Source organism: Typopeltis vanoorti, chromosome 9, assembly GCF_054136105.1.
Source record: "Typopeltis vanoorti isolate ZY-2024b chromosome 9, IOZ_Tvanoo_1.0, whole genome shotgun sequence".
Taxonomy (NCBI): Eukaryota; Metazoa; Arthropoda; class Arachnida; order Uropygi; family Thelyphonidae; genus Typopeltis; species Typopeltis vanoorti.
Window position 1 is genome coordinate 43072757 of NC_143557.1, and position 25003 is coordinate 43097759.

Below are 25003 nucleotides of genomic sequence, written 5' to 3' on the forward strand. Positions count from 1 at the left end.
AAAGTTGGTCCTTTTTGGGGATCTAAATAGCAGAGTAGGAAATGATTGTCAGACATACAAAAATATTTTGAGAAAATTTGGAGAAAAGATCCAAGCTAATAATAATGGCAAATGCCTGTTGGATTTCTGCTCAGGACATGGACTAGTTATTACTAACACAGTGTTCCAACATAAAAATGTGCACAAATTCACATGGAGAGAAGAGGCAAAGAATAAGAAAAGTCTCATTGACAGTGATGTTTTCTCCCTGGTGCAGGACACAAGAGTGTACAGAGGATTCGAAATTGGAAGTGATCACTATTTAGTCTTGAGCAGGATAAAATTGAATTTCATATTGAAAAGAATAACATGTAAGAAAGTTTTAAAGCGAATAAAAGTTGAGCAGCTCCCAGATGTGAACTGTAGACTAAAATACACAAAGATTATTGAAGAAAAAATGAAAGAGTTTGAGAACAAGAACCAAACCATGGAGATTCAGTGGCAAACTCTGAAGAAAACATTGATTGATTCTGCCAGAGAGGCAAGTGGTGAGGTTGTCTGTAAGGATAAAAAAATCAGAACTCCATAGTGAACACAGGAACTTAAAGAGGCGGTGAAGGAAAAGAAGAAAGCATATCAAAAGTTCCTGGCAAATAAATCAGCTTGTGCTCGTAGAGAATACAGAGACAAATGTAAGAAAACTAAACACTTTGTAAAACTAGCTAAACAAAAGTCATGGGAGGACTTTAGCAAGAACATAGAAAATAAATATCAAGAAGGTGGCAAAATACTCTGGATGTTGTTGAAGAAGCTTAGAAACGGACGAAAAGTGCTGTAAAAGGAGTTAGAAATGATAAAGGTGACATGAAAAAGTAAGAAAAAGATATCCTTGAAGTATGGAGTAATTACTTTGAAAAACTTCTAAATGAAACAAGCAGTGATGACAGCACAGTGGTAAAAAACACTCAACAGGCATACAGTCAGGAATACATATCCATACTTGAAGTAGAAAAAGCCATCAAAGGCTTGAAACGTGGAAAGGCAGCAGGATTAGATGATATTCGACCAGAAATGCTGAAGTATGGTGGTATAAAAGTCTTACAGTGGCTGCACTGCATAGTTCAGAAGGCCTGGACTGACTGGAAAATTTCTGACGATTTGAGTAGAGCTCTCATAGTACCCATATATAAAAAGGGAAATAAACTTGAATGTGAGAATTACAGAGGTATTTCCCTACTGAGTGTTCCTAGTAAGATTTATGACAGTATACTCGAGAAACGGTTGAGAAGAATTGTGGATGAAAAGCTTGGTGAAGAACAAGCTGGATTCAGGCCAAATAGAGGCTGTCAGGATCGGATCTTCACTTTATGACAAATACTGGAGAAATCATGGTAATATAACAAAGATCTGTATTTAAGTTTTGTCGATCTAGAAAAGGCATATGACAAGGTGCCAAGAGAGAAGCTATTCAATACGTTACAGTTATATGGTGTCAAAATGGCATTATATCAAGCAATAATTAGTTTGTATTTGAGTTGTAAGTCAGCAGTGAGAATTGAAGGAAGTACAGGAAGATGGTTTAATGCTAAATCTGGTGTGAGACAAGGATGTACATTATCTCCTCTGTTATTCATTATCTATATGAATCACATTATGAAGGAAAGTGGTATTAAACATGAGATCAGAAATGGAGATGTTAATGTCAGTTCTTTGTTTTATGCGGACGATGTTATACTTCTAAATAAATCCGCTACAAGTCTGCAAGATTCCCTGACTAAATTGAATAACTATTGTAATAGATATGGTATGAAGGTCAGCAATAAAAAGACGAAGACAATGAAAATAGGCAGAATTGCTGAAAATGTCAACTGCATTGTGAACTGGGAACTTGTGGAACAAGTAAAAAACATTTTAGCTACTTAGGCATGATTTTTAGTGAAGATGGTAAATTAAATATGGAAATAGACAACAGAATCAACAAAGCTGGTATAGTAGGAAGTCAATTGAATAAATTCATATGAAATAAGAGAGAAATTAGTCGGAACACTTAATTAGCTGTATACAAGGCAGTATTCAAGCCAATTTAAATTATGGATCCGAGAGATGGGTCAGAAGTAAAACACTTGACCAAAGACTAGAGACTGCAGATATAAGAGTCCTGAGTAAGATTAGAGGCATGAACAGATGGCATCAATGGCAATATCATATTAAAAATGAGGATATTAGGAAAGAACTTGATATTGTCAGCAGTCTGACAACTGAGCTAATCTCAGGTGGTGTGGTCACTTAAATAGAATGGGCGAGGAAAGATTAGCAAAACAAGTGTTCTCTGCCAGGTTGGCAGGAAAACGACCCAGAGGAAGGTCAAGATATAGGTGGATTGATATGGTACAATGTGCCTTAGACGATAGAAATATAAGATCTGATAATGTTGAAGTCTTGACAAGTGACAGACTGATTTGGAGGAAAATTGTAGACAGGAAGTTAGTAATGATGTAAATTTTTCATGTAGTACTATAATATCCTGTACACTCCTTGAGAGTACATGGCAGGAATTTGATGATGATGATGATGATGATGAGTACTTTCTTTTGAGAGAGACATTGCCCTTGGCTAAAAATGTGTGGCAAAAAGTAGTTGAGTTCTGTGGTAAGAGCAGTATCTTTTGAACAGACAGCAACTAATTATTGCTGTCTGTTCTAATGATAGCAACAATTAGTTAATATACACAGTCTTGCCATAAATACTGTTAGAACTTCCGAATACCTCTGCACTACTCACAGAATTGTGCGAGCCCAGTTCCATTAATAGTGCTTCCTGCAGCCAACATTTGCATATTTAGATATAATTGTCTAGCTGTACAGGTTAGCATATAGTGGGAATATTATGAGAGCTGTGTAGCTGTAATAGAACTTCACAAGGTTGGATTGGAACCACTTGTTATTTTCAACATGCTAAAAACACTTGGGATCAGTGGGATGTTTGTGAATCAGGCTATTAACTTATAACAATACAGAAGACATATCTGACTGCCAAAGAACAGGTCGACCATGCTTCACTAGAATGCAACAGCTTGTGAGGTATGCCTCTAGCATAATCCTATGAGAATGCAGAAAATGATGTGAGAGATGAATCCAGGATTCAGAGAGGTCATCACTCCATGTCAGTGATGGTTTGGTGAGGTGACATATCAGAGGGTATTCATTTGCATTTCTGCAAGAAAGGGGTCAAAATGTCCATTGAAGTTTATCAAGACACTGTACTGTTTCTGAACAATTCTTGTTTCACGGTAGGCAGTAAACCTTCCAAAAGGACTCGGCTCTGAACACAAGTGGTTAGAGTTGAATGTGCCCGACCACATATTACCATCTGATTGGCCACCTGGAAGTTTCAATTCAAATCCGTTCAACTTCAAATTGTGGTCAGAGTTTGAGAGATTAGCCTGCAAGAAATGATACACCAGCATCACCAGACTGAAGATGGATTTGGAGAGAGCAATGGCAGTGTTTCCATTGGATGCTGTACATATTGCCATCAATATGTGGCCTCAAAGACTTTGGGCCTGCGTAAAGGCAAAAATGGGGGACATTTTGAATATTGAGTGCTGCTATATGACATTATATATGTGGTTTGTATCAGCTGAAACTGTAGATGATTTACTGATAGATTAAAGGTTTATGCACTTTTCAAGTTGTAAGACTATTTTTGGCTAGTAGTTAATTAATTAATGAGGGTGTAATCATGTAAATATCTTCTATAATGTGTTGGCATTTTATGAACAGTAAAGGATAATGAACCATTAGAAAGGTGGGTAATTGGAGTATCCAAGGATACTCTAATTATTATGACAGCATATAATATTATAGTATTATTTGCTGTCATAAGTAGAAACAATGGCATTATGTTATTGTTTTTACTTTCTACAGCCACTGCTTTTGCAATATAACAATGTGAGGCCACACACACAACTGCATCCACTTCAACAACAACCAAATAGACTGAAGTTGTGGAATATTCTTCATTTGACTTCCATTATTTTTAAAATTGAAAACATTTGAATGGAACTGATTTGGAAGTGATGAATAAGTCAAATCAGAGGTGAGAAAAAAGTCTTAAAAGCAACCTGAAGAATATTACTATGACAAGCTTGAAAAACTTGCAAAAACTTGTTATGCATTGGAGAAAATTATTGAAACAGAGGGAAATTTTGCTGATGAAAATAAAGTTGAGTTTAAACTATATTTAGCTTTCTTATTTCACTAACATAGCGCCTCCGTAGCGCAATTGGAAGAACTACGGTACGTTGCACCTTTCGATTAGAAAAGGCCTAAGTTCGATTCTCGTCATGATGGGAGGAATCTTTATATGGACTTTTTCAATCAAAGGTGAGTTAGCCGATCTCATATGGAGGTAGCAGGGTTTTTTTCTCCCTGAAACTTGGGTTTTTCATCTCGCATACAGACAAATCAGCCCTTCAGAACATATGCAATTTACAGACAAAAAAAAAAATACTAGCTGTGGTAGTAGTGGTTGTGGGCAGTAGATGGCGCTGATGTAGGTGATTAGTAGTGGAGGTTCTGTGTAGTGGTGGAGACGGAGAGTTGTACAGTAGGTGTCCTCCTGTTCGGGCTTTGTTCGTGGAGTTGCTAACTGTAGTCAAGCCCTGGATAACAAGGGTAGCCAATGGTAGGCCGTATGTATGGCAGCAGGATTCGGCCCCTTGCCACACCTCTGGGAAAAGTCAAAAATGGTTGTCTGAAAATTTCTACGACTTCACCAGTCCAAATGTTTGGCCTCCAAACTCCCCAGACCTTAACCCCATGGATTATTTTGTATGGGGCGCAGTTGAAAAAGACACCAATTGCACTTCCAGTAATACAAAAGCCCAGTTAATGGATAAAATTAAAACAGTTTTTGCAGCCCTTCCCAGGGAGACTGTAGCATCAGCTTGTTCGAGGTTCCGAAGCAGAATTGAAGCTGTGATCTATGCTAATGGTGGTTATTTTGAGTAAATCTTGTTGATAGTATTGTAATTAACTCTGCCTGTAATGTTTTTTTGTCAATTCATTAAATTTAATAGATACAAAGAAGATTTTCTTTTTCCTTACGAAACTGTCAAATTTATCCCGAACACCCTGTATATCTATATATCTATATATCAGTGGCATCATGTGCCTCATTTAGGTTGAGTGTGCTGCTGCAGGGCTTATGAAATCCACGCTACAAAATTCACATCACTTTGACTGTATGAATGCATAGCACATCACTCATCTTAATTGGTCTAATGCAATTAATTGTAAGATAACTTTGAATATTTCAATTTATCAATTAATATAATTTTAAATATGGAAAGAATAATGGCCAAATGAACAATAGCCACGACCCTTGGTGCACCGTTTATGTGAGAAGTACAAAAGTTTATACTACGCTGTGGGATTAGATTTTCATTGGCAAATACTAGAGTGAGACATGGATAACTTGAATTTTGATAAGATTTTTTAATACAGCCATAATACACACAGAAATCAGAAAAATTAATCACTTGGGAAATTATATTTCCAGATTGAACCTAAGAAAGGCTGAAATAATGTTAAAAAACATTTTAATTTTCTTGACCAAAAAGCTCTGGAATGACTTAATGGGATTATATTGATCAAGTGCATATAATAAACAACTATGTTATACCAACCAGTTTCACCAACTAAGGCTGTTGGCATCTTCAGGGTACATAACTGATGTAAGGCACTAAAAACTAAAAAACTGTTACAAACTATAATCAACCGATTCCAATTATATTAAACAAAGAACAGAGCGCGTACAATATATGCATAGAGCGTGCATATATTGTACTTGTTGTTATTTAGGAATGTTCTATAGTTGGCACTATAATTCAGTTCTGGCAAGTTGAGAGATCTAATAAGGGTCTTCCAGATCACGGGCAAGATTAGTCCTTGGTTCCTGTTAAGGTTTTGTATACAGTGGGCAACTGTTGTGGCCTCCTTAAAAATTCGGGAGCAGAAGTCCTCCATGTAAGGAATTGTGCCTTCTATCCCACTCTATGGTATGGTTCGTTCCTGAGAAATGAAAAGCTAACCCCGATTTTTCTTCTCTGTTATTATTGACATCACCTATGTGTTCTTTTTGCCTAATGGCCAATGTAATTCAAGCTGCACGAGCAGGGTATGTTATAAACTCCAGCATATTTGGAGAAAGGATGGCTATCTTTTGGACATCTTAAGAATTGTCTAATCGTTTCTGTGGGTTTAAAGGCCACTCTAATTTTATGTGGTCTAAGGAGTCTAGCAATCTTATTGGAAACTGTCCCTAAGTATGGAATGACGATGGTAGAAATATAACGTATATCATCTTGTTGTCTTTGTCGGGGTTCAGAGAAAAGTATCTTGTGGACGTGTCTTCGAGGAAATCCATTCATGGTAAGGTTGGTGGATATCAGGGATAGTTCTTCCTGGAGGTCTTGTTGATCTGTTGTAAGGAGAGAGGCATGGTTCTTCAACATGTGTACAATACTAAGTTTCTGAGAAATGTGGTGGCAGGAAGTGAAATGTAAATAACGTCCTGTATTGGTAGGTTTGTGGTAAACCGAGAGGTTGATACCGAATGGTGGTTGATACCACCATTCGGAAGCTTCTTAATTAAAGTGTCCAGAAATGATAATTGGTTATCGTTTTTAAGTTCTAGAGTGAATTTGATTGTGTGGTTCCAAACGATAAAGATATCGTCCACGTATCTCCACCATACTGTGGGTTTAGGGTCTGTTTGATTTAAGATTTTACTTTCAAAATCCTCCATAAAGAGATCGGCACAAGATGGAGGGCTACCCATTGCAAGGCCAGTCAATTGTTGATAAAAAAGGACCTGTTCGACTTTCTTAACAAAATCAACTCTCTACACCACACAATCAAATTCACTCATTCAATCAAGAAAATCTTGGCTGGCAGACATCAGACAGTGGACTGGTATGAACTCTGAGAGACTGCTCAGAGTAGCTGAGAATCACTCAAAATTTGCCAAGGTGGTTGCCGACCTCTGATAGGAGATGGCACTCAAAGAAGAAGAAAGGCATTTTGTTTATTAGTTATCTTGAAAAGGGTAAAGCAATAATCGGAGGATGTTATTCCGATCTTTTACCAGACCAAATGAAAAAATTCTTCAGAAAAGACCCGGTTTGCAGAAGAAAAAAATCATCTCTCATCAGGACAATGCACTTGCCCACAAAGTTGTTTTGGCAATGGGAAAATTAAGGGATGTGCACTATGAATTGTTGGAACATCCACCCTATTCCCCAGATGTGGCTCCCTCTGACTTCCATCTCTTTCCAAAACTAACTCTTCCTTGCTGTTCAGCGTTTTTCTTCGAATCAAGAGGTGATTGCAGCTGTAGAGGGGTATTTTGCAGATCTTACTGAGAACCACTACAAGGATGGGATAATGGCACTGGAGCATCACTGGAATAAATGTAGTAGTCTTTATGTTGAAAAATAAAAATAATTTTGAAAATATAAATTTGTTTTTCTTTTGATTTTTTAGGTCGAGAACTTTTCAGACCACTCTCATATATATGTATTCATGATATTTTATGGTAATTACCTCCCAAAATTTTGTAATGATTCAAATTAAAATGGTGAAGCAATATTTTCCTTATATGTATCCATCAACAGATGATCAAACCTGAATTGATTCTATGAAAACATTATACGTAGTACCAATGGCATGTGATGTAAAACTAGACTCTCAGATTCTAATTATTATTATTTTTAGACTGATTCCATACATGAGATGTTACAAGACCTATAGCACAACCATGCCACATATGGGCAAATCATTAAGGAGAAATAAGGAATCTATTAACAAGTTTCTTGAAAAACTGCAAACTGTGCTTATTAGGAAAAGTGGAAGGCTCTTCAAAAGAATAGTGGTAGATCTAAAGGAACAAGAAGAGATATTGATTCAATATGTCTGGAGTTAAAATGTGTATGGGTGTTGACCAGTAGCCAGTCATGATCTTACATGATTAGAGGAAAGTGGAGGAGTGGCAGTGACCAGTTCAGTGGAGCAATGTTCATGAAAATACCTATAAAAAAAGACAATGCAGAAACAGAGCACCACAAACAGGTTAGGTGGATTCCTCTTAATGTGAGAGCAATATTCTAAGGTCAGTCAGATTTAAGATTTATAAAGTGTTAGTAGTAGACAAGTAGAAGAGAAATGGTGTTTAGAATGAAAAAGAATCTTAAATTTTTTTGGAGGCTGAAGATACTATACATGTAACATGTTAATGCCACAATTAGTTAGATGTGGAAGTTGGCTCATGATGGCAAAACTCTATTTGACTGGAAATCTAAACGTTATCAAACATAACAGAAAGTGAAGTATGATCTTTTTTTGAAGACAATAATACAGGACTTTATGTCGAATTTTTTCTTGACAATTATTCATAAGACTATTACACTTTTCTTTATAATCTTTGTCAAGTAGCTTTATTTTATCCTCCTACATGTTTCGCCAATCTTTTTCTATTGGCATCCTCAGGGAATACAAACTAGTAAGCTAAAATGAAGGTTACAGACTAGGTTATAACTGATAGTTCTAATTCATACAAAAAATTGGTATTGTGCGTGTCTCGTTAACGTGATTTATTCGTTATGGCTCATTACGTAATTGTTATGAAAGTTCATTTCTTTGATGTTTAATGATCTGATAAAAGTTTTCCAAATTTCTGGTAAAATTAGACCTTGATTCTTGTTTAGGTTTTCAGTTTTTACGGGCGACTGTAGCTGCTTCTTTAAAGGTTCTTGAATGGTAGTTATCTTCTATGTATGGCATAAGGCTCTTATCCCACTCAATGTGATGGTTAGTAGAGGCAAAGTGGCATGAAAGGCCTGAAATGTCTTGTCTGTTATTTAACTTGTCTGTTTACTAACATTCCAGTGGTTGAAGTCATCAACATCTTAGACAACTTGTTCCCAAAAAACATCACTACTTTGTTCAGTCACTGTTTAACTTCTAAGTATTTTATTTGGCAAAAAACGATCTACAAACAACTCACTGGATTAGCTATGGGTAGCCCCCTATCACCTCCTTGTGCTGACTTATTCATGGAAGATCTAGAGAAAAAAATCTTAACCCAGATCATTCCAAAACCGAAAATTTGGTACAGATATGTAGATGACATCTTTATCATTTGGGATCATACGAAAGAAGAACTAATGAATTACCTCAACCAAATCAATAGTTTCCACAATACCATCAAATTCACATTAGAAATGGAAAAAGATAAAAAACTGCCATTCCTTGACATTTTAATAAAGAAACAATCCAATAATAGTATCAACCTATCTGTATACAGAAAACCTACAAATACTGGACGTTACCTCCATTTCAACTCAGCTCATCACATAGCTCAGAAACTTAGCATTATCCATAGTCTCAAGAAAAGAGCTATACAGTATACGACAGACAAGGATGACCTACTAACGGAATTAACCACAATATCCAGAGAACTTTCTTTAAATGGTTACCCAAAAAGACTCTATAACAAGATTCTCTTTACTGATATACCACATCGACAATGTGATGACGTCCAATACATCAGTACAATTACGATTCCTTTTGTCAGCAACCTTTCCAAAAAATTAGCTCACCTTTTAAAACCACATAAGATCAGAGTGGCTTTCAAACCAATCAACACTATTCGGAAATGTTTAAGATCACTGAAAGATTCTCATCTATTCTTCAAGTACTCTGGAGTATATAATATACCTTGCTCATGTGGTATTAGTTACGTAGGTCAGACCTCTAGAAGCTTTGAAACGAGAAAGAAAGAACACATAGGATATGTCAGAAATAACAGACAAGACATTTCAGGCCTTTCATGCCACTTTGCCTCTACTAACCATCACATTGAGTGGGATAAGAGCCTCATGCCATACATAGAAGATAACTACCATTCAAGAACCTTTAAAGAAGCAGCTACAGTCGCCCGTAAAACTGAAAACCTAAACAAGAATCAAGGTCTAATTTTACCAGAAATTTGGAAAACTTTTATCAGATCATTAAACATCAAAGAAATGAACTTTCATAACAATTACATAATGAGCCATAACAAATAAATCACGTTAACGAGACATGCACATTGTCACGCACAATACCAATTTTTTGTATGAATTAGAACTATCCGTTATAACCTAGTCTGTAACCTTCATTTTAGCTTACTAGTTTGTATTCCCTGAGGATGCCAATAGAAAAAGATTGGCAAAACATGTAGGAGGATAAAATAAAGCTACTTGACAAAGATTATTAAAAAAAAAAGTGTAATAGTCTTAATACAGGACTTTGTTTTGATAACTTTGAAATTTACTAATCTTCACACCAATTAAGAAGTGTGAGGATATAAGTGTTGAAGACACTGATTATGGAAGATTGTGAAACTTAATTATTTGATTACTACAAGGTTTCTCAAATGAAGAAGAGGAATAGAGAGTACTGCCATCAGCAAAACTATGAATAGGGTTTGAAGAGAAAGTTCGCTGATGTATAGGATGAAGAGAATGGGTGAAAATACAGAATATTAAGGTACTTCAGCATTGATAAAGAAATCTGATGTCATCTGTAACATGCAATGAACAACCAAAGAGGAAGCTGGCAATTCAATTACAAAGGGCAGGAGAAAGAGACCATAATGTGGTAGGTTGGTGAAAAGGCCTTGATGTGAGACACAATCAGATGCCTTGGAAATATCAAGAGTGACCATGTAGGTTTCTCCCAATCTTCCCATGGCCTATGTCCAAAGGTAAGTAAGGTTAGTGAGGCAAAGTGTTAAATTAGGCATTGTATAGAATGCCTAGGCATTCTATAGAATGCCGAAAGAGGGACGTCAAAGTATGAAATGCTTAGAATTTCACACATTTCCTAGGTATTCTATAGAATGCCAAAAGGCAAATCGGCAAAGTATAAAATACTTTTTCTCTCTATTTCAGTAATACATGCTCGTAATATACTTGTAACATACGCACGCGCAGCTACTCATGACCTTCAACCTAAAAGAATATTCATGGTAGCAATTAGCATGTATATGTCAAAACAGATACGACCTCCCAAGTGTTAATGTCACAAGGTGAGTCATGTGACTATCTACGCTCGCCTCAAACAGAGTCAGAACTGCACAAATAATGGCCGAGCAAGCTACATTGTCTGGGCAGGAATCACGGCATGTTAACATGGAACGACAATTCTACGAAGAACTATCTAAAGTTCGAGCCACTGCTGCTAAAAACTGCGTTTTGTTAACCGATACTACCTACCAAAAGTTAGTGAATGATGTGAAAAATGCTAAGATGGCTTCTAAGACGATACCATGTGACTTTTGGCTGCTGAATCGCTGTGATGTGATAGTCGTAGAAAACAAAAGTAAGTTGATTTATCCTGTTAAAGAAGGTCCTAATGGTGCCCTCTTGCGGGCTAATTTGGTAGTCTTGGCAGTTGGGCTGAAGTTCTCATAATGAAAGTCTTCCAAATTTGGGGCAGTTTCATGCACCCAAATTTGTTGAGGTTAGGAACGTTTTTTAGAGCTGCTGAAGATTCTTTGAATAATCTTTCGTATTTAAACTTGCTGCGATGTATTATTTTTGTTTTCTTCCAACGAATTTTATGGTGGGTATCTAAGGCATGGTCTGCCAACCCAGAGCGGCTGTACTGGTGAAACCGGATGTAGTCTTGGTGTTCTGAAATCCTGATATTTGTTGTTCTGCCTGTTTGGCCAAAGTAGGACAATTTGCAGCTGCAAGGGACCTGGTATACACCAGGTAGGTCTAGGGGAAGTGGTTGGTCTTTGGTAGAGCGGATAAGGGATGCCAACTTTTTATATGGTCTGTAACAGGAAGTAAGGTCATATTTTTTGAGGATATTAGTTATTTTTTCAGAGGTGCCCTGGATGTAGGGGATAGTGATAGACTTGGTGTAGTCTTTATTGTGGAGGGGGGGAGGGGGGTTGTGGTTTACAGGTTTTAGTATTTTTTGGATTTTTTTGGGGTAGTAATCACCAAAGCTGATAAGGGAAGCGCCACTGTGGTACTCAATCAAAAAGACTACAAAGGTAAGCTAAATTCTTTAATACGAGACCGTACTACTTACCTCCCCATTGAATATAATCCGACCAACTCTCAGATTAGAACTATCCACAGACTCCTTAAGAAGGTCACTTCTTGGCCTGTGGAAGTCACCAACAAACTTAAACCTTATAACTCTAGACCCCCCCCGATTATATGGACTCCCAAAAATACATAAACAAAATATGCCATTGCGTCCCATAGTAGATGGCATTGATTCCCCCACATATAAATTAGCCAAACATTTAGCCAAAACGCTCACACACTACACTGGCAACACACCATCATACATAAAAAACTCAGCCCACTTTAAAGCCAGTATAGAAAACCTCACACTCCAACACACTGACATAATGGTCAGTTTTGACGTCTCCTCCCTATTCACTAATGTCCCACTCAAAGAAACCCTTGAGCTCATCCAAGCCAAGTTTCCTCCCGATATCTCAGCCCTATTTCAGTTCACAATGAACTCAGGCTATTTCGTTTGGCAAGGAAAGTTCTACAAACAGATAGAGGGGACAGCCATGGGTTCACCACTTTCCCCGCCCTTGGCCAATTTCTTTATGGAGACATTTGAAGAGAAAGCCTTAAACTCCGCCCCACAAAAACCCACTATTTGGCTTCGTTATGTGGATGATGTGTTTGCTATTTGGCCACATGGCTCAGACACACTCCACTCCTTCCTAACACACTTAAACAACCAACATCCCAGAATCCAGTTCACCTTAGAAAAAGAGGAAAACAACACCCTCCCCTTCCTAGACACTTTAATCACCCGCCAGCTTGATGGATCTTTGGTTTTCTCTGTTTACAGAAAACCCACCCACACTGGCAGATACATTCACCAGCAATCCCCCCCCCCCCCCCTCACAACAATATGGGGTGATAAAAACACTATATAACAGGGCAAAATTAATCTGCTCAGATGACAAGGCCCTGACTATGGAACTAAACCACATCCTCAACACTTTCTTAGCCAATGACTATAACCCCAAAAAAATCCAAAAAATACTAAAACCTGTAAACCACAACCCCCCTCCACAATAAAGACTACACCAAGTCTATCACTATCCCCTACATCCAGGGCACTTCTGAAAAAATAACTAATATCCTCAAAAAATATGACCTTACTTCCTGTTACAGACCATATAAAAAGTTGGCATCCCTTATCCGCTCTACCAAAGACCAACCACTTCCCCTAGACCTACCTGGTGTATACCAGGTCCCTTGCAGCTGCAAATTGTCCTACTTTGGCCAAACAGGCAGAACAACAAATATCAGGATTTCAGAACACCAAGACTACATCCGGTTTCACCAGTACAGCCGCTCTGGGTTGGCAGACCATGCCTTAGATACCCACCATAAAATTCGTTGGAAGAAAACAAAAATAATACATCGCAGCAAGTTTAAATACGAAAGATTATTCAAAGAATCTTCAGCAGCTCTAAAAAACGTTCCTAACCTCAACAAATTTGGGTGCATGAAACTGCCCCAAATTTGGGAGACTTTCATTATGAGAACTTCAGTCCAACTGCCAAGACTACCAAATTAGCCCGCAAGAGGGCACCATTAGGACTTTAGGAACAAAATTAGTTTCTTACATTCTTCCTCATTTGCTTTGTTAGTTCCTTAGTGCACATACCATATCTTTATGTTCCTGAAGATGGCAATGTGACATTGCTGAAATATAGAAGTGATTCATTAAAGTTATCTTTAATTAAATACTTCATATGCGTTGTTAATTCCGTAAATTAATTACCAGTTATGTCTAACCAACGTATAAATCTTACTACTAGAATCATGTTAAAGAAGGTGTCAGTGAAATCCAGTTTTACGTTATTCTGAGTTATTTAATGAAGTTCGTATGGCCATTGGCCATGGAGGACGTGACAGAATGTTGAAAGAAATCTCACACAAGTACAAGAACATTACTCGTCATGACATTGAACTGTACATTCACCTTTGTGAGCCATGTCAGAAAAAACAAAAAGTGTTAAAAAGGGTGTTGTAGTGAAGCCTATGATTTTTTCCGAGTTCAATTCCCGTTGTCAGGTCAATCTCATCGATTTTCAGTCACATCCTGACAGGGAATACAAGTTTATAATGGTATACCAAGATCATCTCACTAAGTTTGTGGTTCTCAAGGCTCTGACATCAAAGACAGCGGAAGAAGCGGCAGATAACCTCGTGGACATATTTACGTTGCTTGGAGCACCATCGATTCTACAATCCGACAATGGTAGAGAATTTGCTAATAATGTGGTGAGAAGCCTAAAGGAGTACTGGCCGACATTGAAGATCGTCCATGGCAAGCCTCGCCACTCACAAAGCCAAGGAAGTGTCGAAAAAGCTAATCAGGACATTGAAAATATGCTGTGTACGTGGATGCAAGATGAAAAAACTGACCGATGGAGTGAGGGACTACGTTTCGTGCAACTTATGAAGAACAGGGCATTTCATTCTGGGATTAAGAGAACACCATATGAAGCTCTCTTTGGCTGCAAAGCTAAAGTGGGTCTCCCAACATCTTCCTTACCCCAAGATGTTTTACAAGACATACAGACTGAGGAGCAACTGGAAAAAATTACGGAAAACATCCAAACAATACAAGAAGAAACAGCTAACCCTATCCAAGAGAAAGAGTCTATTGCACAAAACACAGACGAGACTGTAGTCCACGATGGTAGAAAGGAAAGTGGTGATGAATACATGCCTACTGAAGAGGCTTCCGGTTCTGCTACCTGCTGCATTTGTTTGAAGGTAACCAGTGATGCCAATACTTGCAGAAGCTGTCACCAAAACGTTCACGCCACCTGTGGACATGAGAGTAAAGATGATGGAAGTGAGAAAACAGAAGGTGATGACGTTAATATTTTGTGTACTCTTTTCTTCAATATTGAGAATGCTGTCGAAGGTAAAATTCGATCTAAATTGAATCTGGAAATATAGGCCGAAAAAATGAAAATGGATTCCGACAAAAAATTTCCACCCGAAGCTTTGGGAGCCACTGTGCGAGTTCCTCTCCCAAACGTCGACAAGGGATGGGGAGACTCGTGCAATCTGCTGCCGGTTGTCATGAGTGTGACAGACGATAGTTTTTACCGACTTGGAACTGCTGAAGGAATTTTAAACCAACTCTATGCCAGATCACAATTCACTTTATGTCACAAGGACTTACTGAGAGTTTGGAGACGTGCCTGACCATGAAATAGCTCTCCAGTCAGCCGCTTCCGCTCTGTCCACGGGTAGTGGTCAGGGATTCGTGAGGTGTAATTGCAAGACCAAGTGCCGAAATTTAAAGTGCTTATGTATGAAAAAGGCAATTAAGTGCAATTCAAAATGCCATTCCAGTCTACCTTGTAGCAACAAGTAGTTCAGCACTGGTCTTTTTCTGTTTTTTGTAATTTGTAATAGTTCAAAATCTGTAATTTTGTAATTACCTTTTTTCAATAAAAGCCTTTATATGTAATTTTGTAATTCTTTTCAATAAAAGCCTTTTTCATACTTTGCCGAAATAGCATTTGTCATTCTATATAATGCCTAGATATTCTATACAATGCCTAGGGAAAGTATGTAAAAAAATAAAACGAAAACAGACATTTCATACTTTGCCTAAAAATGCTACACATTGTATAGAATGCCTGCTTTTCACACTTTGCCGGTAACATATATAATATAAACAAACTGGCACTAGTAAGCTGAGGTCAGAAAATAAGTCAAAAGTAAAATAATAATAATATAAATAAAATAAAAATAATTGCTCCATATTTTGAAAACCAGAATGTAATGTATTATTATTATACAGGAATGACCTGTTTTAGAATAATGAATGATGTTCATGAGCTCAATGACAAATGTTTGTGGATTCTGTTGAAACACATAAAACAGGTTATGCTGCATTATAATAATGAGAAATATGGGGGGGGGGGGGGGGTTCCTGGAAAATCTGATAAACACCTAGAACAAAAATAACATTAAAGCAACTGATATAACTACAAGAAAGAAAAACATAAGTCACCTTCTTAACTCTGGTACCAGTATGTTCATTCTTGTGGTTATATCAGTTGCTTTAATATGATTTTTTTCTAGTTGTTCATCAGAACTTTCTAGACTCTCCCCTTGTTCTTCCCTAACCTGTTGCACATACAACAAGTATGAAGGAAACATCTGAAAAAAGTGTCTTATGTTGATGGAATTAACAAGGCACAAGGAATAGCACTGGAAGATCTGTAGCAATACTGTACAGTAAATACACTACTGGGCATGAATGAGGATTTGCAGAATAGTACTGTACGCAATAACAGATGAAAATTTGTCCTCTTTGAAAAGATTTTACAGGAGGCAGGAAGAAATACAAAACACCACTCCCTCAATAACTAAGAAAATATTTCCCATATCAATACATATTAAAATGGAATGAAACTGATAAAACTCTACCTCACTGCAAGAATGTAAAAAATTTCAGTGGCCAAACTTTAGTTTAGAAGTATTAAAAGATTACATTAAAAACAGTCTTAATAAAAACAGAAAATCAGAACTAGAAACCAGAAAAATCATTCTGAGATATTTATGCAATTTTTTTATTTTTCATTTTTTGGCCAACAATAATATTGAATATTATAAAGCACTAGTTCATCAACTTATAACCAAGTAGTGAAAACACAGGAGCAAAGACATGAAAGAAAATTTACTTCATTCTTACTTGGGTATCTTTCTGAAATCCACGGTGCAATGAGTCACAAGGAGGGCATCACAGTAATAGAACAATAACAAGAAAATGGAATAATTCTCTGATGGGAGACTATGGTTAATTTCTTTGAGACCAGTATTTAATTACTTTGTGGTTTTAAAGAAAAATATACAATTATAAATCTAATAGACAAGATTAGGTGTTGCACATTATTCACAACTTATAGCTTAAAGCACACTGGCAAGTCTGGACTGGCAGACCATTCACATAGGATTAGACAGAAGAAAACCATTGCGCTTTATAGAAGTTGTTAAAAAAAAACTAGTGGTGCCACCTGTTGTATCTTTTTGTTGTCGAGAGCAGCAACCTTCATTGGTGTTGTGTCAACTGTTTATGACATTTGTTTCATTAGAAGCCGAGTTATAGTGCCAAGAGTGACAGTGTGTTTTGACAAACAGTCGGAAAATTAGTTTCAAACAGAGAACTGCGTTTCACTTTTGTGTTAAACTTGGTAAAAGTTTTGCCGAAACGCATCAAATACTTCAAAAATCACATGTGATGAATGCTTATCCTGTACTCAAGTTTATGAGCGGTTTAAGCAATTTCAAAGTGGTCATGAGACGCTTGAGGACGACGAAAAGTCAGGCCGTCCAAAAACTGGACTGAGCGAAGTTAACATCCAAAAAGTGCATGATTTCATAAAAGAAAACCCGAAATCGTCCATGAGATTGATTGAAGATGAATTGGGGATTCCAAAATCAACTGCGCACAACATTTTGACTGAGAGTTAGGCCTCCGTAAATTGAATCTGCGATTTGTCGTCACAAGTTGACCGATGACTAAAAAATGTATCGAATTGACACTGCAAGGATCTCATTAAAACCGCTCGTAAGGACTCAAACTTCCTTAAAACAAGCTGACAACAAGGTGCCAGAGTGCTGACTGGAGACCACCAGAAGAGGGGCATCCGAAAAAAAGTCGCTTGGAGAAGTCAAAAGTAAAGATAATGCTGATTTGTTTCTATGATTCCAAGGGCATTATCCACAAAGAATTCGTTCCACCTGGCCAAACATTCAATGGTGAGTTTTATCTCGAAGTTTTGAGGCGATTGATAGCAAGAATTCATCATATGGCATGAATATTGTGATGCAGGCAGCTGGTCACTTTTGCACGATAATGCTCCATCTCATCGTTCGAACATTGTGAAACAGTTTTTGAGCAAAAACCAAGTTTGTGTGTTGGATCACTTGCCGTATTCACCTGATTTAGCACCCTGTGACTTCTTTCTCTTCCTCCCAACTTCATTTGCTGATGAAAGGAAAGTGATACAACACAGGGTGTCGCAACCTTACACCACTGAAAACGTTCAAGTGGCAGTAACCATGGCTCTCAACAGTATCCCAAAAACCGATATAAAAAACTCATTTAACGAATTAATTGACTGTACCAAACGCTGTATCGAAGCTGAGGGAAAGTATATTGATTGAAATAAATGATTCTAACAATTATAATTGGCCTGTTTTTTTTTTTTTTCCCTATCAAAAGTTCAGTTTCTTTTTGGACAGAGCGTGTATAGTAATCCCTCAATTAATGCAGGTTTGATTAATACACTTCTCGAATTAACATTGCTTATAAACTGATAACAATGTCTCAATAAAATCTAGAATTCAGTTAATGTGGTGTCTGGCAAGAGTTGATTTATTTTTTCAATGATGTGCTTTATAAAATTGGTTTGTGAAATAAACAACAATACACACACACACACACATGCTGCTGCAACTACCTCAGTTTGTTCTGACTGCTTATCTTCTGCAATTATATATGCATTTTAAATTAAATCTAAATGATTTTCCTCACTTACTATGGACAATAGAAAGAATGAAATAACCAGTGCCCAGCCTGATTAACATTTTGATTAATTCACCAAGCCATTCAACTGGAATGAATTAATCACTTATGTGAAAATGGTATTTTTACCAGCAAATACGTCACTACAGCTTACGGACCAAGAAATTATAGCATTTTTCATACTATCTGTAAGAACTTGTGTGCAGGTAATTAAAGCTACAATGGAAGACAATGCAATTTCATTCCTAGAATTCTGGAAAGATTACTACTAAAAATATTCATGATTCATGGCACAAAGAGGGATCAAACAAGTGGATAATGTTATTGAAGAAATAACTAGCCACAGAAATATTTTAGTTTAGATGAAATGGATGCTATGAATGTTCAACCTAAATCGCATTCTGGTGTTAGTAATGATAACCTCCTTAATTTAGATGAACAGTCATTCATGTGCAGATGTGGACAGAAACACAAATTGGCAGACAAAGAAGATAACTATAAAAGAAAAATTTTTGATAGGATGGTTTTGCACTTTAGAAATGCAATAACTTATAGAAGCTAATCCAAACATTTGAGAAAAGCATTCAAGTCTGTTGAAACTTGCAGAAAGCTGCTACTATCAAATGTATGCATGGAAAAAGAAAGAGAAGAAAAGATGGTTCAAAATATTCTGTGAAATTACTTCTCAAACAAATACAGATAATTTTCTATTGTAAGCAGAATTTTAAATTATTACAATCATTATTCTCCTTCAAAGTTATGTCGCAATTATAATTTTTCATATTGAATATTATAAATTTGATTAATGTGATTGTTTTCTGTGGTGGTTTCTCTGGATACTAACTGCATTAATTAAGGGATTATTGTAATTCACTTGTTCTAACCATAGTTACAAAATCCTTGTTTGGAAGTATTATCTTTTAGACTGGAAGAAATTAAACCAAATTATTATTTGTTTATTAACAGAATATTTTATTTTGTATTTGAAGTTGAGCAAGCGGCTCATGTTTTAAGAAATACATAATCTTTAGATCACCTTAAATATCATGACTTACCAAACCTTCTCCAGTCCAGTTAAAATTTCTGTTCGGGCTTTTTATTGTTAAATCATAATGAGCAAATATTCCAGGCAGACCGGAAAGGGAAGATGGCTGAAAATCAATAGGAATACCTAATATCTTCTGAAAGGATGAGAAGTATATTGTCTTGTAAATAACTGCTACCTAGCAACAGAACGTGAAAGAAGAGGTCATTTATGTAATAGTGTAGTGTAAAAATATTTAAAACATTTAAATACAGTAAAAAAAAAAAGAATGATCACTAATTAATAAAATCAAGTCTCATATAAAATGGGCTAATGCAAATTTAGGTGTAGTGTGCATGCTACACATCTCCACTGTTAATCATTATGAAAGTGACATTAAACTGAAAATAACAAAATCTGAAATATTAAACTCAATTATTTACTTCATGCAGATGATATTATTCTCTTAAATAAGTTCATTATAAGACTTTAAGGCTCTTTAAACTGGAAAACTATTGTAATGCATTTGGCATGAAAATCAGCAATAAAAACATTGATGGTAAATCAATACAGAACAAGTAAAGCATTTCAGCTGTTTAGGCAAACTTTTCAGTGAATATGGTAAATTATATATGGACAGATAATAAAATAAACAAACATGGTAATGGGTTAGAACAAATTTTAATGGAATAAGAGAGCAAAGAGACAAAACAAAACATGCAGTACACAAAAGTTTTCAAACCATTTTCCACGTGGTTTGAAAACTTTTTGGTTTGATCACGTGGATCTGGTGAATGGGTCAGAAATAAAACTAATGGTAGAGACCATATATTCAGGATATTTTTGAGATATTTAAGATTGTTGAAAAAATTATGCAAGGAACAATGTTAAAAATAAAAGTATTAGACAGGAATGTGACATAAATATCTTTCAAGAATGTATTAGCAGAACTTATCTGGTATGGCTACTTAAACAGAATGGGAAGGGAAAGGTTACCAAAACAGGTGGCAAGAAAAAGCCAGTCTTAAGCTCCATAACTCAGATCATTATGTAGATATATATAATTAATAATGCTTTAAAAGACCAAAAATAAGGTCCTTGAAAACATGACAGATAAGATTATTTGGAAGAAAATTGCTAACAGAAAGCTAGTAATGATGTGAACTTAGTTATCATATCATCAGTATTATTATAGCATCCTGTTCACCCTATGAGTCTTTATTAAGAAATAATAAAACTGCTGAATTATGAAGGGGGACTTCACTAACTCTAACCCGTTTGAGGATGCAAAATAAAAAGAAATAGCAAACACTATCAAATACTAAGCTTAACTCAGTTGAAAACAATGGCATTAAATAATGTTCGATGTTTACCAGACAGAGTGGGTTTCTTAATAGGAACAAACTGAAATTATCGCATAGCATGAAATGCCATAAACTGCGTGATCTGGATGACATATCTCATCCTTAACCTAAACCAGTTATTTATAACACAGGCAAGGATTATGGCCTGTGTTATTTTGAGTAATGGGTCTCTAGTTGTTCATCAGAGAGAGAGGTTGGTTGTTGTCTCTATTGGTTTAGGAATGATCAGTTCATAACTTATTTTAATGGTATTACAACACCAAAAAAAGTAAATTATATAAAAAAAAAAAAAAAAAAGATGTTTATTAACTAGCTTATATTTCATTGCATTTCAGACCAGTATCCTCAGAGCACACAACAACAACATATTACACATGCCAATGAGTAAGTCAAACAATTCAAATTGTAATGGACAAAAGATCTAAAGTCCTAATTTGGCACTCTCTAATGCTGTGAATAAGTATTGCAACTATGTAGAAATTGATTTTAAGATAACAGCCTTCCAAATTCCTGGCAAATTAATGCAACCATACTTCTTCAGATTAGGGAAATGCTTCATAGTCATGCTATGAATTGTTTCACTTACTCATTGTCGTGTGTAAACTGTAATATGTTGCTGCGTGCTCTGAAGATGCTGGTTTGCAGTCCAATGAAATATAAACCAGTTAATAAACATCTTTTTTTATAATTTAGTCAGTTTGATGCTATAATACCGTTAAAATAAGTTATGAATAATGTTCAACACCTAAGCTTGTCTATTAAGGATGAACAGTGTACAGCACACCTTGAAACTGCTTGGCATTTCTAGCAGAGAGGAATGTGCTGAAGAGTACCAAGGGAATGGGAAAAGAAAATTTCATGCCATGTGATAAAATTCTATTAAAAACCATCTGACCAAAGTACTTTATAGTGTGGCACTGCTTTTCTGCTGTTGTGATTCTGACTGCAGCAATAAGTCAATCTAATTCTGCTAGGATGTGTATGTCTGGAAAATATCAACATACAAGAAAAGAAATCATTAAGGATTCAGTGTCCTGGGAGAGAATTTCACATTGTGTGAACATCCGTAAATTTCAGGTGTTGCAGACTCATCTCCTGACTGCCTCATTAATGCTGGTGAAGGTTCTTCTCTTCAATGCCTTTTACAGCAGTTTGTTCATAAAGTTCTGACAGAAAGAACCATTATCAGCATTAGTGAAGATAGTTCAGGACAACACTAGAACAACCCATTTGTCAAGACTACAACAGGAATAATTATTTAGACTTAGAACATGTTATGAACATCCTAGGAAAATGGTATTATTTCTCAAGATTTTCTCTCTTGGAATGTTGCCACTTTCCCTGTGCATATTTGGCCAAGCAAGAATAGGTCAACCTATTGCTATGGTTGAAATTACAGCTGCAAACATGCAATGCTGTACTAGAAAAGTAAATAAGATAGATGGGTGAATAGTCATGATATTATATTTTTTTGTTTTTCAACATCTCTTTCTAGGCATTTCTTAGATGATGTCAGATTGTATGCCTTGCAATTGGGGTTGGTTAGGAGCCAGCCCCTAGCCCCTCTCTCTCTCTCTCCTTGTAGAATTCTCAAAGTCAAGATCTTTGGAGGAGGGCACATTTGTGGTCACACTTTATATTCTGTTTGATGGTAGATATATATATATATATATGATTCTTAAGTCCCAATCCCAGCTAGGAATGCTCCAACTGGAGCAGAGAAGAAGCTTAACCAAGAAGAAGGATGGGAAGTCTGGTAGTATCTTCCATGGACCTAGACTAGTTTCTACTTTTCTAAACAATTAAATGTACACAACTGGTTTATGGTCTGAGATGATGCTGCTGTTTACATACTATATACTCAATACTCTAGAGACAAGGGATGGTGAGATAAAGAAACAGTCAGGCCTTGTACCAATATCCTGAGTCTTATAAGACTCGGGATATTGGTACAAGGCCTGGGGTCGTTGGGGGCTCGCGCGAGCCCTTTGTTAAATTTTCTCATATTTGCAAGCCCCTTGTTCTTCTTGTTTAATAATCTTGTAGAACTAGAAAATACCACCATGGAATGTATACATGCTACTATAATTGGTACTTTAAATTCATATGGATTTTCTGATAACTATTTAAAAAATCATCTCATTGCATTTTGTTTTGATGGAACTAGTGTAATGTTAGGAAACAAATCAGGTGTTGCAATCAAACTTCTACAAAGATTTCCCAACATTGTGATTTGGCATTGCGTAGCTCATCGTTTACAATTAGCATTAGACGATTCGATAAAAAAACATTAAAGAAATAAATCATTTTGAAATATTTATGGATAAATTATATGCTTTTTATCATCAATCACCAAAAAATCAGCGAGAATTAAATACGATTGCAAAAGGCCTTGGGATCGAAATTTTAAAGATCGGCTGTGTGTTTGGACCACGATGGGCAGCTTGCAGTTTACAAACAGCTCTTGTTGTGTGGAGAAATTACCCAGCTTTATACAAGAATTTTGCATCAAATGATTAATATAAGGGCTTTTTAAACCGACTTCTCAATCTGGAATTTTTAAAAGATCTAGCATTAATGATTGATATCTACAGTAATTATCATATCTGTCAGAAGCTTTATAAAGTCGTAATATAAGTATTATAAGGGTTAAATTATACTTTTTTTTTTTGCTCGACAATGCGAGCTCTTTGTTAAAATTTCCATAGCTCACCACTGCTTATAAGAGTAGTACCCAGATGACTGAGCTGGGCATTTTTGATGTGAATTTCCAGTTCCTTGCAGCTAGCTATTCCTGGTCTAGAATTTTCACTTACTTTATCTCAAGTTAGTTTTACCATGCAGTTGAAGTCTCACATTAGGGTGACATGATAGGGATCAAAGAGGTAGTTTAAGCTTGCAGTGTTTCCCAAAGTGTGATATGTGTGTTTGGACCACGATGGGCAGCTTGCAGTTTACAAACAGCTCTTGTTGTGTGGAGAAATTACCCAGCTTTATACAAGAATTTTGCATCAAATGATTAATATAAGGGCTTTTTAAACCGACTTCTCAATCTGGAATTTTTAAAAGATCTAGCATTAATGATTGATATCTACAGTAATTATCATATCTGTCAGAAGCTTTATAAAGTCGTAATATAAGTATTATAAGGGTTAAATTAGACTTTTTTTTTTTGCTCGACAATGCGAGCTCTTTGTTAAAATTTCCATAGCTCACCACTGCTTATAATAGTACCCAGATGACTGAGCTGGGCATTTTTGATGTGAATTTCCAGTTCCTTGCAGCTAGCTATTCCTGGTCTAGAATTTTCACTTACTTTAACTCAAGTTAGTTTTACCATGCAGTTGAAGTCTCACATTAGGGTGACATGACAGGGATCAAAGAGGTAGTTTAAGCTTGCAGTGTTTCCCAAAGTGTGATATGCCCCCCCCCCCCCCCCCAGGTACAGGGAAAAGGCTTTAAAGGGGTTTGAGACACTTATTTTTTTTTTTTTAATTTTGATTACTTTGTTTTTTCCTCCCTCTTATATTTTTGTTGCTGTATTGTCGAAGATAAGTGCAGGTCCATTCTATAATTAATTTTCAATAACTAAAAAATCTAATGGAATATTTATACAAAATGTGTCTCTTGGCATGTATCAAATTAGAGCCCTGCCTGGTTTATCATATTCCAGGTTCTGTATTTCATTATATCAAAAAATAAATAAATAAAATAAATAAATAAATAAAAAAGCTATTAAATGTTTAAGTCTTTCATGACTTATGGGCCACACTATATTTCAACTGTCTAGATCCAAATACTCATTGTATTTGTGTTAGAGAAATTATCCACAGAATGAAACAAAGATCTTCATTCTACACTTTATTCAAATTCTTCACTTAATATCAAGTCATGGTTTACCAAGAAGTGTGCCAAGGTAGTTTATAAAAAAAAAAAACATATTATAAGTGGCTTGAGAAAATATGAGCTTCATT

The 25003-nt window shown here is 36.1% G+C and overlaps 1 protein-coding gene across 1 annotated transcript in view; it reads right to left on the reverse strand.

Annotated features, from left to right (window-relative positions):
* Positions 1–25003, reverse strand: part of LOC150103009 (uncharacterized) — a 140573-nt gene that overhangs the window by 88712 nt on the left and 26858 nt on the right. The window contains exon 4 of the mRNA XM_090397873.1: positions 19697–19864. Coding sequence (XP_090253999.1) covers positions 19697–19864 — 168 coding nt within the window. The remainder of the gene's footprint in view (positions 1–19696; positions 19865–25003) is intronic.